The sequence below is a fragment of the Lontra canadensis genome, unplaced genomic scaffold, assembly GCF_010015895.1.
Source record: "Lontra canadensis isolate GAN:19392208 unplaced genomic scaffold, GSC_riverotter_1.0 scaffold135, whole genome shotgun sequence".
In the NCBI taxonomy this organism is placed as follows: domain Eukaryota; kingdom Metazoa; phylum Chordata; class Mammalia; order Carnivora; family Mustelidae; genus Lontra; species Lontra canadensis.
Window position 1 is genome coordinate 489,557 of NW_022631129.1, and position 17,992 is coordinate 507,548.

Consider the following 17,992-nt stretch of genomic DNA (forward strand, 5'->3'; position numbering starts at 1 on the left):
ACATGTGTGAAGAGCCTACCAGTGTAGGCCCCCTGAGGACTTCACATACATAGTTACATCTGATCGTCCCAATACTGTCCCATTATATTGATGAGAAGACTGCCATTTGTAGTGGCAGTGAATTTTGCCAGGATCACGAAGAATAATCCTGGATTTGAATCCAGGTCTTTCTAACTTTTTATTTTTAACATGATTTATATATGATTTCAGAGTCTTTTTTTTTTCCCAAATAAGTATATTCACATGATTCAGAAATCAAAATTAAGTGCAAAGACACTGTTAGATTCTTCTTCCTTTCCCCTCGTCTTCCTGGTTTAGCACCTGCTGCTTTTCACTTGTCTCTTACATATCCTTTTAATATCTCTGGTATTAGCAATAGTGTAGCCTGTCGTAGCTTTTTTTTTTTACTACACAGTATATACTGAGGAGCTTTCTCTATTAATAAATTGAACTTCTTTGTTTATTTTAAAGCAGCTCAGTATTCTGTGTATGGATCTATCATGATTTTTTTGGTGGACACTGTGTTGCCAGAAGTTTGCTACTCAAATACTGCTGCAATGATTAGCCTTGTACATTTGTTCTGTTTGTGCATATGCATGCACCGGTGGTGATGTACTTGATGTGGGTGGACACATTAGCTGATTATCACAAAACTGCTCACATACAACTTGATCCTTCTCACCGACACCAACATTAGGATTACTTGTCTCTCAGCCTCATGCTTAGGCTTTCAGGTTTCTTCCTGTTATGACAAAAATGGTAACCTGATACAGTCCAAGCATTTAAAAGTATGTTTAAGTTCTACTTATATTACTTTTAGTGGTTTCTGTTAAAATGAAATGCTGTGGAAGAATAGTCTGTTCAGTTTCTTCATCATCTTACCTGTTAACTGAGGTAATATGGAATGTTATAACTTATTTTGATGTTTTAGATCAGCTTTCTTTACATGCTTTGTTTTTATTCTATGATACCTCAGTGTTACTCTTAGAATAAATTTTTCTTTCTTTTAAAGTAAGAAAGAAATACTCTTTTGTTTTGTTTTGTTTTGTTCTTAGTTTCTCAAAACACTTTATGTAGATACCTGAAGTTTTCATTGCTTTTGCTTTTATAAAGTGCAATATAACTTTTTTTTATTAACATATAATGTATTATTTGTTTCAGGGGTATAGGTCTGTGAATCGTCAGTCTTACACAATTCACAGCACTTACTATAGCACATACCCTCCCCAATGTTTATCACTCAGCCACCCCATTCTTCCCACTCCCCTCCCCTCCAGCAACCCTTAGTTTGTTTCCTGAGATTAGGAGTCTCTTATGGTTTGGCTCCCTCTCTGGTTTCGTCTTGAAGAAAGAAATATTTTTGCCACTAGAAAGAAAATGTTTCCTTATCTTGTTATCTTACAGGGATCATTGCAAGAAGTCATAGGATGGGGGTTAATAGGATGGAAATACTATGCCAATGTGATCGGTCCAATTCAGTGTGAAGGACTTGCCAACCTGGGGGTCACGCAGATTGCCTGTGCAGAGAAGCGCTTCCTGATTTTGTCCAGGAATGGCCGCGTGTACACTCAGGCCTACAACAGTGACACGCTGGTGGGTGTTCTGGGGCCTAGATCACTTCCCTTTGTGGGCACTTTTCTCTTACAGGTGCTACAGAATCCTAGTCTTTAAGTCATTTTGATTTCTGAAGATTTAGAAACATCTTTTTATTGTGTTTTACTAGTTGTACTTAATAATCTTAAATAATTAAGATCATTTGGGGAAGAATTTCTTAGTTAAAGATCAGGAGCTCTTTACAATAACATGCATTGCCCATCATGATTTCCATTTGTAAACTAATTTTCCATGTGTAAACTCAGTATACTTTGGGGTCCAGATAGTAACAAATGAGGGAATTGGGCCTTGTGGGGATAGAGCATGTTCCTGTTAAAGGAAGGTGCTTTTTACCTTGAGTTGTGAATTTCACTTGTGTGGAGGTAGCCTAATCATGTCACAGAGCACTTGGAGGCTGCCTACTCTTCTGTTGGTAGTGGGCAGGGCATCTGGATGATTGGATGGCAGCCTCTAGAAGCTCATGTTTTTTAGTTCGAGGAGAGTTTGTTAAAATGAGATGCATAATTGAGAAGAGTCATGCTGTTTTCATTGTCCTTGGACTGCTTAGTAATTTTCTTCCCATTTTTACCCTTTTAGGCCCCACAGCTGGTCCAGGGTCTTGCCTCCAGAAACATTGTAAAGATTGCTGCCCATTCTGATGGTCACCACTACTTGGCTTTGGCAGCGACGGGAGAAGTGTACTCCTGGGGTTGTGGGGATGGTGGACGACTGGGCCATGGGGATACTGTGTACGTATGGTTGATTCTTATAATTGACATGCTTTCCCTTTGAATTGCTGTATTCAAAATAGGATGGGAAAGAAAACTGTAGCTCGTTTTCCAGCTGCTCTAACATGTAGGGCTAGGGTGGAAAGGCTGTTAAGATATCTCAGTCCCTGGGTTATGCTATGGGAGTTCTGCCTAGAGCACAGAGGATGATATCAGTTGGCCTTCCTGTTCTTCTTTCCCAGATTCATGGCTTCCAGCTTTTGCTATTCCCGGTTTTTTTTTTTGTTTTGTTTTTTGGTGTTTTTTTGCTATTCCCGTTTTAACTGCACATATCAACACCCCACACTGGAGTTTCCTAAGGCAAATCCCATACTACTTGTTTCTTCATTCACAAACACTTAAACACATCTCTGTCAGATAAGGTCCTCCTTTCCTTAAGCCATTCCATTTTCATAGGTACAAAACTCACTAATTTCTTAGTGTCCTATTTGTGGAAGCTTTTGATTATTGTGAGAGACCAGGAATAAAACAAAATGGTTGTTCTAAGTGCAGGGTTGTAAAAATGGAGAGTTCCCACAGCTGCCACAGAGTGGTGGGAAACATTTAATATGTTGCCAGCTTGAGTGGGGAGCCTGGTAGAGAAAAACTTTGGCCTTAGATTAAAATTGAAGATGCATCCCTACTTCAAAGGAGAAAGAAGCATGAACAGCAGAGTTGAGAGGAGTCTGAGCCCCTTATCACTATGGTGGGATGGAAGTGGACATCTCTGGGTAGATTCTCAGACTGTGAAAAAAGCTGAGCAATGTGTATTGTATATTAGTATTCAGGAGAAATATTCCAAACTTGGTAGTGTTGTAAGGGATTCAGACAAATGTGGTAAAATGATTGTGAGAAACAAAGGAATGGAAATTATAGAATTTAGAATTATTGTTATTTTCAGACTCTTTTTTATTTTTATTTACTTTTTTTTTTTTTAAAGATTTTATTTATTTATTTATTTGACAGAGAGAGATCACAAGTAGGCAGAGAGGCAGTAAGAGAGAGAGGGGGAAGCAGGCTCCGTGATGAGCAGAGAACCAGATGAGGGGCTCCATCCCAGGACCCTGAGATCATGACCTGAGCCGAAGGTCATGAACGCCCTGAACCACCCTTAACGCCCTGAACCACCCAGGTGCCCCTATTCTCAGACTCTTAAAGGGGGTTAGATGTGTGGGACACATAGAACTTGAAATGATGGAGATACAAGCTGGAGACATTAGTTTTTTTCTTCTTTTATGTTATTTGTAATTTGTACTAAAGTACAAAAAAACTAGTAACAACATAATACTCAGTTGAGATTAAGTGCTAGATGCTAAATTAAAATATTTGTCCATTGTTCGAGAAATTGAGGGAAGGAAAAGAGATCAGTGATGATGGTAGGAGTTGGAAGGAAACTTTGGGGGATTGAAACTTGAGCTGAACAGGAGGGAGAAGTATCAGATTGGGTTGTTCAGCTCTCCCTGTGCCTATGTGTGCCCATGCATTTATTAATATTTGTATTATTTTATTTATATTTATAAACATGTGCATTTATTTATTTTGCAGAATAGTGGGTCACAAAGTTAGTAAACCATGTCTTTGGAGAGGGTAGAGTTGTGTGTTGCCAGTAACAGTACACATATTCTGGATTATAAATATATGGCATTTTGCTAGTTCTGAAAGTGAAGAGCCAACTACTAAGACTTCAATCTAATTAATCCTTACTGCCTCCTACTTTTCATTTGTGAAATATAGATTGGAATGTGATTAGTAAACCTTGCTCCTTCATTCCTTCCTCATTTTTTTAACAAATGTGTAAATTTTAACCATCGGTATGAGGTTTACAATTCATTTGTTTTGAGTACAATTTGATGAGTTTCAGCAAATGCATACAGTTGGGGAACCACCACAACTGAGAAAACATTTCTAATGCCCCTGCTACTTTCTTTGGACCCCTTTGCAATCAACCCCTGCTCTCTACTTCCAGTTCCTGATCTGCCTTCTCTCACTATGTGGTATTTTGTTCCTGGCTCTGTTACTTAGCAGAGTCCCTGAGCTTCAGCCAAGTTGTTAGGTATGTCAGTAGTTGCTTTGTTCCTGTTGCTGAGTGGTCTATGGATGGGTCACTGTTTTGGACTAAACAAAGCTGCTTGAGACTTGATTGTATGAGTCTTTAACAAACCTGTTTTGATATTCCTGCTGGATGCCATGCTTGGCATTAGGTGCCCAGTAAACATTCAATCACGGAAGTGTTGGGTGTTTGAATTCTGTGTTTCTTAATTATTTCATAAGGTGCCTGGAAGGACAAACTGTCTTGGAACCCTGATAGTTATTTTCTTTGCTAACACCAATAGGGCATGTGTAGAAGGACATTCACATTTGTTTCCTTTCTCTCCACAGGCCTTTGGAAGAGCCTAAGGTGATATCTGCTTTCTCTGGAAAACAGGCTGGGAAGCATGTGGTGCACATCGCATGTGGAAGCACATATAGTGCGGCCATCACTGCCGAGGGGGAGCTGTATACCTGGGGCCGAGGGAACTACGGCCGACTAGGCCACGGTACATTTGCCTTGAGCCAGCTCAAGCTTGCAGTGGGAGGTTGCCTCTCTTGAGGATTTTGCAGTAACGATTGTCCTATCTGTTTGAAGGCTCCAGTGAAGATGAAGCCATCCCAATGCTGGTAGCTGGGCTTAAAGGATTGAAGGTCATTGATGTGGCATGCGGGAGCGGGGATGCTCAAACCCTGGCGGTGACGGAGAATGGTATGCAGTGCATATGCTGCCTGGGCTGGTCTTCAGGATGAGGAGTGCCGCTTTCCTTAAGGGAGTGAGCGTTGAAGTAGAGTTCACTTCATGGCTGCCCTTTTGTCCATAAGTGATGTGCACCTCTGGGTCTATGGCAGAGGTTAAGAAGTTGCAGGACTTTTTTTTTTTTTTTTTAAGATTTTATTTATTTATTTGACGGAGAAAGACATAGTGAGAGGGGGAACACAAGCATGGGGAGTGGGAGAGGGAGAAGCACGCTTCTCACAGAGTGGGGAACCCCATTTGGGGCTCAATCCCAGGACACTGGGGTCATGACCTGAGCTGAAGGCAGATGCTTAACGACTGAGCCACCCAGGCACTCCAAGTAGTTACAGGACTTTTAACATCTGTTGCCCGCACTCAGCTAGTTAATGGCTATATCCTTCCCATTTTGCATTTTATTTTTTAATAAAAAAATGAGAGTTACAGTGGAATAATTGACATTCTGGATTGTTTCTGGTTATTATTATTATATTTCCTAATGTTCAGCTACCTTTGATTTGCTGTGGTAAGTCCTGCTTAGTCTGTGTGGATTCTAGTATGATGTTACATTGTTGGCTTATTTTTAATTTCACTTTTATATTTGTGTTTATTACTGAGATTATACTCATTTTGCTTTTCCTTTGAGGGTACATTTACTAGTTTTGTTGGTTAGAATCTTACTGAATTTTAAAACTATTTATTTGTTAGTATTGTGGGGGTTTTTCAGAATCAGCTGGGGAACTTCTCTCTCTGCCCTGCTGCAGAAGTTGAATGTCAGATTGGGAATTGACTTACTTCTGGGGATTACTTCTTTTTAAAAAATATTTATTTATTTACTCATTTCAGAGATTGAATTTAGTGATTCATCAGTTGCATATAACACTCAGAGCTCATTACATCCAGTACCCTCCTTAATGCCCATCACCAATTACTCCATTCCCCCACCTACCTCCCCTCCAGCAAACTTCAGTTTGTTTCCTATAGTTAAGAGTCTTTTATGGTTTGTCTCCATCTCTGATTTCCTCTTATTTTTTCTTCCCTTTGCTATGTTCATCTGTTTTGTTTCTTAAATTCCGTGTATGAGTGAAATAATCTGGTATTTGTCCATCTCTGACTGACTTATTTTGCTTAGCATAATATCCTCAAGTTCCATCGACATCTTTGCAAATGGCAAGATTTCATTCTTTTTGATGGTGGAGTAATAATTCCATTGTATATATATACCACATCTTCTTTATCCATTCATCTCTTGATAGACATATGGGCTCTTTCCATAGTTTGGCTATTGTGGATGTTGCTGCTATAAACATTGGGGTGCATGTGCCCTTTCCAGTGACTATGTTTGTATCCTCTGAATAAATACCTAGTAGTGTGATTGCTGGATTGTAGGGTAGCTGTATTTTTTTTTTTTAAAGATTTTATTTATTTATTTGACAGACAAAGATCACAAGTAGGCAGAGAGGTAGGCAGAGAGAGAGGAGGAAGCAGGCTGCCTCCTGAGCAGAGAGCCCGATGCGGGACTCGATCCCAGGGCCCTGGGATCATGACCTGAGCCGAAGGCAGAGGTTTTAACCCACTGAGCCACCCAGGCGCCCCGGTAGCTGTATTTTTAACTTCTTGAGGAACCTCCAGTATATTTTCCAGAGTGGCTGCACAGTTTGCATTCCCACCAATAGTGTAAAAGTGTTCCCTTTCTCCATATTCTCACCAACATCTGTTGTTTCCTGAGTTGTTAATTTTAGCCATTCTGACTGGTATGAGGTGGTTCTTATTATGTTTTGATCTGTATTTCCCTGATACCAAGTGATGTTAAGTGTTTTTTACATGCGTCTATTGGCCATTTGTACGTCTTCTTTGGAGAAATGTCTGTTCACTTCTTCTACCCATTTCTTGATTGGATTATTTGTTCTTTGGGTATTGGTTTGATAAGTTACAGATTTTGGATACCAGCCTTTTATCTAATATGTCATTTGCAAATAGTATTTTGATAGGGATGGCATTAAATGTGTAGATTGCTTGTAGATAGCATGGATATTTTCATAATATTTTATTCTTCCAATCCATGAGCATGGAATGTTTTTCCATTTCTTTGTGTCTTCCTCAGTTTCTTTCATGAGTATTCTATAGTTTTCAGAGTACAGATCTTTTACCTCTGGTTAGGGTTATTCCTAGGGATCTTATGGTTTTTGGTGCAGTTGGGGGATTGATTCCTTGATTTCTTCTTCTTCTCCTTCATTGTTAGTGTATAGAAAAGCAACTGACTTCTGTGCATTGGTTTTATATCCTGCTACTCTCTGCTGAATTCCTGTATAAGTTCTAGCAATTTTGGGGTGGAGTCTTTTGTGTTTTCTACATAGAGTATCATGTCGTCTGTGAAGAGTAAGAGTTTGACTTCTTTGCTGATTTGGGGTCTTTGGTTTTGAGATCAAGGTAATACTGCCCTCATAGAATGAGTTTAGAAGTTTTCCTTCCATTTCTGTTTTTTAACCAGCTTCAGAAGAATAGGTATTAATCTTTCTTAAATGATTGGTAGAATCCCACTGTGAGGCTACCTGGACTTGGACTCTTCTTTGTTGGGAGATTTTTGATTGCTGCTTGGGTTTCTTTCCTGGTTACAGGTGTGTTCAGGTTTTCTATTTCTTCCTGTTTCAGTTTTGGTAGTTTTCATGTTTAGGAGTGCATCCGTTTCTTCCAGATTGCCAAATTTGTCGGCATATATTTGCCCATGATATGCTCTTATAATTGTATGTTTTCGGTATTGGTTGTGATCTCTCCTCTTTCATATATGATTTTATTTATTTGGGTCCTTTCTCTTTTCTTATTGATAAGGCTGGCCAGGGGTTTATTGATCTTACTAATTCTTTCAAAAAACCAGCATTTAATTTCATTGATCTCTTCGACTGTTCTTGACTTATATTTCATTGATTTCTGCTCTGGTCTTATTATTTTTTTCCTCCTGCTGGATTTAAGTTTCATTTGCTGTTCTTTTTCCAGCTCCTTTAGGGTAAAGTTAGATTGTGTGTATAAGACTTTTCTTGTTTCTTGAGAAAGACCTGTTTTGCTATATCCTTTCCTCTTAGGACTGCCTTTGCTGCATCCCAGAATATGTGAACTATTGTGTTTTCATTTTCATTTGCTTCAATGTATTTTTTAATTGATCTTTAGTTTCCTGGTTGTCCCATTCATTCTTTAGTAGGTTGCTCTTTAACCTCCGTGTATCTGTGTTCCTTCTAAATCTTACCTTGTGATTGAGTTCAAGTTTTAAAGCATGTGGTTTGAAAATATGCATGGTATAATCTCAGTCTTTTGGTTCTAGTTGAGACCCGATTTGTGATGCAATATGTGATCTATTCTGGAGAATGTTCCATGTGCTCTTGAGAGGAATGCTTTAGGATGAAATCCTCTGAATATTTCTGTTAAGTCCCTCTTGTCCAGTGTGCCATTCAAAACCCTTGTTTCCTTGTTGATCTACTTAGATGATCTTTCCTCTCTGTGAGTGGGGGAGTTAAAGTCCCTTACTTTTATTGTATTATTATTATTATGAAAGTGTTTCTTTAATTTTGTTATTAATTGGCTTATATATTTGCCTGCTCCCAATGTAGGGGCATAAATATTTACAACTGTCAGATCTTCTTGTTGGATAGACCCTTTTATTATGAATCATTGTCCTTCCTCATCTCTTATTATAGTCTTTGGTTTAAAATCTAGTTTGTGTGGTATAAGGATGGCTACTCCAGCTTTCTTTTGATATTCATTAGCATGATAAATGATTCTCTAACCTCTCACTTCCAATTTGGATGTGTCTTTGGGTCTAAAGTGAGTCTCTTACAGACAGCATATTGATGGGTCTTTTTTTTTTTTTTAATCCATTCTGATACCTTATGTTTTTTGATTGGAGCGGTTAGTCTTTTTTTATATTCAGAGTAATTATTGAAGGATATGAATTTAGTGCCTTTTTATTACCTATAAAGTCGCTGTTTCTGTATATTGTTTCTGTTCCTTTCTGGCCTTTGTTACTTTTGGGTTCTCTCTTTGCTAAAGAATCCCCTTTAATATCTCTTGTGGAGCTGGTTTAGTGTTCACAAATTCCTTTAGTTTCTCTTTGTCCTGGTAACTCTTTATCTCTCTTTCTATTCTGAATGAGAGCCTTGCTGGATAAAGTATTCTTGGCTGCATATTTTTCCCATTTAGCATGCATGTTGAATATATCATGTCAGTCCTTTCCAGCCTGCCAGGTCTCTGTGGACAGGTCTGCTCTCAGCTTTTTTTTTTTTTTTTTTTAAATTTTATTTATTTATTTGAGAGAGCGACAGTGAGAGAGAGCATGAGTGAGGAGAAGGTGAGAAGGAGAAGCAGATTCCCCATGTAGTTGGGAGCCTGATGTGGTACTCAATCCCAGGACTCCGGGATCATGACCTGAGCTGAAGGCAGTCACTTAACCGACTGAGCCACCCAGGCGCCCCTGCTCTCAGCTTTTTGTGTCTGCCTTTGTATGTTCAGGACCTCTTGTCCTGAGCTGCTTTCAGGATTTTCTCTTTGTCTCTGAAATTTGCAAGCATCACTGTTAATATGTCAAGGTATTGACCTGTTTTTATTGATCTTGAAGGGGTTTTCTGGGCATTCTGGACTTGAGTGCCCATTTCCTTCCCCAAATTAGGGAAGTACTTAGCTCTAATTTGTTCAAATGAATTTTTCTGCCCATCTCCCCTCCCCCTATCTTCTGGGACCGCCCCCATTATCTGGATATTATTTTGCTTTATGGTATTTGAGTTCTTGAAGTCTTCCTTCATGATCCTGTAGTTCCCCCCCCACCTCAGTTTCCTTATTTTACATGATTTTTCTTATGTATCAGTGACTCACTCTTTTGCCTACTTTATCTTTGCGGTTTGAGCCTCCAATTGTGACTGCATCTCAGTAATAGCATTTTAAATTTTGGCCTGAGTAGATTTTACTCTTTTATTTATACAGTAAGGGATTCTCTGTTGTCTTCTATGATTTTTTTCAAGCCCATACCAGTATCTTTATAATCATTGTTTTAAATTCTAGTCCAGACATCTTATTTATATCTGTTATTGATAAAATCCCTGGCAGTGAGTATTACCTCCTGTTCTTTCTTTTGGTGTGAGTTTCTCCATCTTGTTATTATGTTGAGGAAAAAATAGAAGAAAATGAGAGAATAGACAAAAATAACAAAGGAAAAAACAAAACAAACCAGAAGAAACAAAAACAAAGCAAAATAAGAAAAAAATCAAACAAGAACTAAAACAGAACAAAAGAATAAACTAGATCTTGGGTGTGTTTTGGTCTGTTTGTTAAAAGAAACTATATCCAATTAAAAAAAAAAAAAGAAACTATATCCTACAATGGAATATCATCCAACCATCAAAAGAAATGAAATCTTGCCATTTGTAATGACGTGGGTGAAACTAGAGGGTATTCTACTGAGTGAAATAAGTCAATCAGAGAAAGACAATTATCATATGATCTCTCTGATACGAGGAATTTGAGAGGCAGGACGGGGGGTTTGGAGGGTAGGGAAGAAAAAAAATGAAACAAGATGAGATTAGGAGGGAGACAAACCATAAGAGACTCTTAATCTCACAAAACAATCTGAGGGTTGCTGGGGGTAGAGGGGTAGGGAGAGGGGGTTGGGTTATGGACATTGGGGAGGGTATGTGATATGGTGAGTGCTGTGAAATGTGTAAGCCTGATGATCCACAGACCTGTACCCCTGGGGCAAATAATACATTGTATGTTAATAAAAAAAAAAAATGGAAACTATATCCCAAAATAGTGAAGAAAGATAATTGTATATATATATATATAGAAAAATAAAATACAATGAAAGTAAACCAAAAACTTTATATATATATATATATATATATACATTTTTTATATACATATATATAGTATATATATAAAAATTATTCATTCATCTGTTAAAGGGCAGTAGATAAAAAAAATGTGGTTGATATATACAATGGAATATTACTCAGCCATCAGAAAGGATGAATACCCACCATTTGATTGACATGGATGGAACTGGAGGAGATTATGCTAAGTGAAATAAGTAGAGAAAGACAATTATCATACAGTTTCACTCATATGTGGAACATAAGGAATATCACAGAGGACAATAGGGGAAGAAAAACTCAAGGAGGGGAATCAGAGAGGGAGACGAACCATGAGAGATTATGGACTCCGGGAAACAATCTGAGAGTTTCAGAGGGGAGGGAATGAAGGGATGGGTTAACCATGTGATGGGTATTAAGGAGGGCACAACACTGGCTCTTATACACAAATAATGATCATGGAACACTGCATCAAAAATTAATGATGTACTCTATGGTGACTAACAATAAAAAAAATTAAAATTGAGAAAGAGTAAAATAATTGAAAAAATAAAATAACTGAATGAAAATAAAGCTGGAAGACGAAAGAATTGACAAAACCCCACCAATGCTATATACTTTTCCCTAAGAACCGAAGTTTTGCAGCTCTCTATCATCTGTAGACTTGGTGCTATTCAGTTGTTCCTGCTGGTCATTCGGTGGAAGGGCCTTTTGCACCGATTCTCAGGTGCCCTTGTCCTGGTGAAATTGCGCCTCCTTTGCCAGGGTGCTGGGCTCTGTTTAAGTAGCTCTGATTGTGCTTTGTTTAAGTGGCTCTGATTGCACTGTGCGACCCTGTTTTGCTCCTTGAACACTTTCAGCACTGATGGCTGGATGAAAGTTGTGGTGCCCGAATCTTTATCCCTAGAGCTGAAAGTTTGTGCCTCTCATCTTCAATGAACCCTCACAGAAAAGCTGTCAATGACTCTGTCTCCCCGGTTTCTATCCAAACTCTGTTCACTCAGCCTGTGACGGAGTGTTTTTATCTCAGGTATGTGCCGGAGTTTCCAGTCTCCACAAACTTTTATGGACTCCTGAGACTTGGTCCCATGCTGTTCCTCCTGGAAGTTTGTGGGATGTCTTGCTGAGCTTCTGCCTTTTGCCGAGACCCTGTCCAGAGAGTGGTTGTGTGACTATGCAGCAGTTCATAGTTTACTGTTTACAATTTATAGCAACACACAGCAGAAAGCTGGCATCTAGACTTGCTGTTTTCATTCTGCTTCCCCACTCTGCTGCCTTGGAACTCTGCCACACTCAGCTACTCCCATTCTTCTTGTGGCCCCGGGGATCCTGAGACTATGCTGTCCCACCTGGGATTCCAATCTGCTTTGCCATCTGAGTGCCTTTAATCCAGGGATGTCCCCCATTGTAGCAGACTCCTAAAATTTCCAATTTTGCATCCTACTGCTTTTAATACTTTGCAGTAGCCTTCTTAAGCAGGCTCCTTCCTCTCTGCAGTTTTCTCAAATATATCATCCTGGATGCCAAGTCTCCGCACCTCCTACCTTCCAAAAAGTGGTTGCTTTTCTATTTGTAGAATTGTAGCATTTCTTTTCTCAGATCTCTTTTCACAGGTGTTCAGAATGATTTGATAACTATCTAGCTGAATTCCAGGGACCAGACAAACTTAGGGTCCGCTACTCCTCCACCATCTTAACTCCTCTCCCTGGGGATTTCTTTAGTAAGAGGAGAAAGGATATTTTGAGCATTTTCATGCCCACATAGGACCCCTTGCCTAAAAGGATAGACATGGAGGCATCTTCTGCTATTGTAAGTCTTTGAGAAAAGATGGTCTCATCAGTCATCTTGAAGTTCTCTTCTTCTGACATGAAGCTTTCAATTTGACATCTTACTGTTTTTAAGTCTCCACTGTTGAGTGATTGATAGATTTTATAAATCTCTTAACCAGAAAGTCTTTCCTTAAATAAGCCTTATTATTGTTCTTGAATTCTTTGTGTGAAACTGCTATGTAAGTAAAGCTGTGTGAAGTTTTGACTAAGTTGCTGTGATTGGTAACTATGCATGCTGTTTACCTCACATTGGTGTTTGGTCATATCGGGAAAGGTCCCTGCTACATTACTGTATTTTGAAACTATTGATATAGTAGAAGCATCCTGACCTGTGAGATCTGGTTCTGGGGTGACAGGGTCATTGAAAACATTGGAGGAAGTGGGAATTACCAGCTGAGCTATGTGAACAACAGGCATTTTGTAAGACATGTAAGTGTATACACATTCTCTGATGTTTGTCTGTGGGTTTGTTGCATTGAGCATTGGTGTGTTTATGTCAATGACCACCCACTAGTGTATCATCTACAATTTTAGATCAGGGATTGGCTGTTTTTGCAAATAGACTTGTATTGGAATGCCACCTTGCTTACTAATTGTCTGTGGCTGCTTTCCTTTGACAGTGGAACGCTTGGATACTTGTGACAGAGATCACATTGTTCACAAAGCCTAAAAAAATATTTACTATCTGAACTTTAACAAAAAAGTTTGTTGATCTTTAGATTATTTAAAATAGAATTTCTTTTTTATTTACAATTTTTAGCAGTTTTTTTAGTAATTCACATTTATTACATTTTTGCTGAGTTTTTAGCTTAGTTATCAGAGTTGAAAGAATGCAACCACACTTCTGTAATTTGTTTTATCCCTTTATGTAATATTTAACTAGATTATGTTAACAAATGTTATTGGAAATAAATGCTGTCACGCAGTTAACTTGTGGTGAGCATGACAGGAACAGTGTGTGGGCAGACCTGAGAGACTGTGGTCAGGGAGCTGTAACTTTTTGTGGTGGGCCAAGTTAAGGTATTTTATGGAGGCAGTGGAGTTTTTGTTCTGTTTTCACTACTAGCTTGAACTGAACCCAGTCGTTGAGCCCAAACTAGTAAGGGTCAGGACTTTATTATTCTTTTAACTAAAACAAAAAGAAAACCCAGCTATCCTTTTCTTAATTGCTTCTGTATCAACCTGAAGTATCAACTAAATTTCATTTGGTCAGAAGTCACCTCTGTAGTGTTAACTAAATATATTAGTGGTCTAGGTTTGTTATGGGTTATATTGAGTATTTTCAGCCATTTAAAAGTTGCATTAGGATATACAGTTACTTTTGCTGAAATATATTTGTGTTTTCTTTAGGTCAAGTGTGGTCTTGGGGAGATGGTGACTATGGGAAATTGGGCAGAGGTGGTAGTGATGGCTGCAAAACACCAAAGCTTATTGAAAAGCTTCAGGATTTGGATGTTGTGAAGGTTCGATGTGGAAGTCAATTTTCTATAGCTCTGACAAAAGATGGCCAAGTTTATTCATGGGGAAAAGGTGACAACCAGAGACTTGGGCATGGAACAGAAGAACATGTTCGTTATCCCAAACTCTTGGAAGGCTTGCAAGGTGAGTGCAAAATGTAAACTTTTAAAACTCTTTGAAGATTTTCTTTAGTAATCTTTTAAAGTTTGCAGGTTTTTCTTTTTTTTTTAACCTAATATTTCATGAATGACTTATCACTAGAAGGCTTTTACCCACATTTTCGTAGGTATGGATAATAATGGAAAGTAGTTTATCTCTATTAAAAAAATGGTGTAGGACACCTCAGTGGCTCAGTCCATTAAGTGTCTGCCTTTGGCTCAGGTCGTGCTCCCAGAGGCCTGCCATTAAGTCCCACATCGGGCTCCCTGCTCTGCGGGAAGCCTGCTTCTCCCTCTGCCTCTACATCTCTCTCTCTGTCTCTCTTGAATAAAATATTTTTTAAAAAATGGTGTAGAATTATTCTCACCAGATTTCATTTGAAACTCATTCAATTTTACTAATATTGGTAAGTCCTTTTTGTGGCAGGCATCTTTTCATCATTAAGTAAGCTGGCCTTAGTGAAGTTAACTTCTATTGGTGAGGTTACCAGTAGTTATACTGGAGGTATGGCTAAGATGATAGATACGCATGGTGCTGTGGGAGCTTAGTAGGAGATAAGATTGGTGTGCTTGGAGTGGTCTCATTTGAACTTATGATGGGTAAATCCTGCTTGTTTGGTTTCAAGGGCATCCAGGATGCATTCTAGATAGGATGGGAGCCAAGGCATGTAGGTGTACTTTGAAGATGCCTTCTTAAGTATGGGAGAGGTTGGTGATAGGTGTATCAGGTAGCCTGTAGTGCTAAAGGGGGTGGCCAGACTGTTTTTTAAAGGAGTAGATGGTAAGTATTTTAGGTTTGAGTATCATACATTATATGTGTCAACTATTCTTTCTGGTGTTGTAGCCCAAAAGGATCCATAGACAATATATAAATTTAAACACATGGGCCTGGTTGTGTTGTAGTACAAAATCATTCACAAAAACGGCCCTTGGCCTGTATTTGCATGAGGGATGGAGTTTGTTGAATTCCTGAACTAGATTTTACTTTGTTTATGTTTTTGCTTTTTTGTCAAGGGAGTTTGGAATTGAGACTTTTACATGGGACTTGCTTGTTTCTTTCACCACCATCATTATTTTAAAACATATTAATACCTTGGGGGTACCTGGGTGGCTCAGTTAGTTAAGTGTCTGACTCTTCGTTTGGGCTCAGGTCATGATCTCAGAGTCATGAGATTGGAGCCCCCACATTGGGTTCTGTGCTTGACGAGGAGTCTGCTTGAGATTCCCTCTCTTCCTCTCTCCGCCTCTCCCTGCTTGCACATGCATGTGCTTTCTCCTTCTCTCTAAAAAAATTAAATCATAAAATCTTTAAAACATATTAATACCAAGAAGATATTATAGTATTTGTTATTTTCTAAGTTTCTGTGATAAGTTGTAGGGTAATACAGTTGGTTGTATGTTATGGAGCTGTGTTTGAATTTTGTTAGCCTTCTTGTTTATAAATTTTTTTCATTTAGTAAAGGAAATCTGCTTCCTCAGCTACACTTATTAGATACAGAGATGAAATATGTTAATATGAAAGCATGTAAATGATTGATGGTACAGTCATTTTGGCCATCACTTATGTCAGCATATGATAAGCTCAAGATAGAATTGTTCTCCTTACTCTGGTAGAGTTTTGTAGCTGAATTACTTTTGATATTGACATTTTTGAAAACATCCCTTGTGTTGGTAATGTTAGATTTACTTTTAAGCAAAAATATAATACTTTAATACTATTTAAATAGGAAAAAATGTACTTGTATCATTTCACTGTGGAGAAAAAGATTATGTTTTAGAAAACTTTGTTAATGAAGATAGCTCACAACCTGGGCTGTAAAGCACATATTTAAATATTTAAAAGAAGAGAGATCAAACAATGTCTGGTTTCAGACTATAAGGGAATTAAACTAAAAATTGTATCAGAAAGATAGTTGGAAAATCCCCAAATACGTGGAGATTAAACAACATACTTCCAAATAACACATGGTCAAACCAAAATCTTAAGAGAAATTTTAAAATATTTTGAACTAAATGAAAATGAGAACAATTTACCAAAATTTGTGGGATGCAGTGAAAGCAGTTCTTAGAAGGAAATTTATAGCATTGAAAGTGTATGTTAGAAAAGAAGAAAAATCTAAAGTAAGTAATCTTTGTGTACAGGAAAGAAAACCATAAATAAAATGTGAAGCCTGGATGGCTCAGTTGGTTAAGCATCTGACTCTTGATATTGGCTCAGGTCATGATCTCAGGGTTGTGAGATTGAGCCCCACATTGGGCTCTGCACTGGGCATGGAGCCTGCTTAAGATTCTCTCTCTTCCTTTCTCTCTGCATCCCTCCTCTCTCAAAACAACAACAGCAACAACAACAATGAAAACAAACCACTAAAATGTAAAAGCAACCTATAGAATATAGAATGGGAGAAAATATTTATAAATCATATATCTGATAAGGGGTTAATATCCAAAATATATAAAGGACTCTTAAAATTCAGTGGCAAAACAAAAACCTACCCCATAGCCAATTTTATTAAAAATTAGGAAGAGGATCTGTGTAGATTTTTCCAAAGATGAGTTCTAGATGGCTAGCAGGTACATGAAAAAGGTGCTCAACATCATTAATCATCAGAGGAAATGCACATCAAAACTACAGGTGAGAGAACACTTCAAACCTGTTTGAATGGCTATTATCAAAAAGACAAGAAAGTGTTGGTGAGGATGTGGAGAAAAAGAAACTGTTGTGCAATGTTGATGGGAATGTGAATTGGTATAGCAACTGTAGAAAACAGTAAGGAGGCTTCACAAAAAATTAAAAAGAGAACTACCAGATGATTCTGTAATTCCACTCCTGGGTGTTTATCTGAAGGAAGTAAATATGCGAACTCAGAAAGGTATTGGCATCCTCATGTTTGTTGCAGCATTATTCACAGTAACCAAGATATGGAAACAACCTAAGTGTCCCATTGATAGTTGAGTAGATAAAGGAAATATAGTATATACATATGATGGAATATTATGCAGCCATTAAAAAGAAGGTAATGCTACCATTTGTGTTAACATGGATGGACCTTGAGGGCATTATGCTAAATAAATAGGTCAGATAGAAACAGATAAACACTGTATAATTCTACTTGTATGTGAAATAAAAAAAAAAAACCCCAAACTCCCCCAAACCCCCAACAAACTCATAGATGCTTGGAATAGTTTGGTGGTTGCCAGAGGTGGGGATTGCAGGGGGTGGGTAAAGTGGGTGAAGGTGGTCAGAAAGTACAAATTTCTAGTTGTGAAATAAGTCCTGCAGATATAATATACAGCATGGTGACTGTAGCTATTAACACCTTATTGTATATTTGAAAGTTGCCAAGAGAACAGATCTTAAAAGCTCTCATCACTAGAAAAAAAATTTGTGATCATGTATGGTTATAGATGTTAAAAAAATATCAATAGTCTAAGTTTCCGCCTTAGGTAACTAGATATCAGAGAGCAAATTGAATCCAAAATAAGAAGTAAAGAAATAATGAGAATTAGAGAAGAAATCAATGAAATTGAAAACAGAAAATCAATAGAGAAGATCAAGGAAACCTAAAGCTGG

At 38.1% G+C, this 17,992-nt stretch overlaps 1 protein-coding gene across 9 annotated transcripts in view; it reads left to right on the top strand.

The window, feature by feature from the left end:
* Positions 1-17,992, top strand: part of HERC2 (HECT and RLD domain containing E3 ubiquitin protein ligase 2) — a 232,745-nt gene that overhangs the window by 61,892 nt on the left and 152,861 nt on the right. For all 9 annotated transcript variants that reach the window (XR_004380894.1, XM_032843125.1, XM_032843126.1 and 6 more), the window contains 5 exons: positions 1,405-1,593; positions 2,191-2,342; positions 4,740-4,897; positions 4,987-5,100; positions 14,156-14,407. Coding sequence is in view for 8 of the 9 variants with exons in the window: in XM_032843125.1 (XP_032699016.1) it covers positions 1,405-1,593; positions 2,191-2,342; positions 4,740-4,897; positions 4,987-5,100; positions 14,156-14,407 (865 nt within the window). In the remaining variant the exon portion in view is untranslated. The remainder of the gene's footprint in view (positions 1-1,404; positions 1,594-2,190; positions 2,343-4,739; positions 4,898-4,986; positions 5,101-14,155; positions 14,408-17,992) is intronic.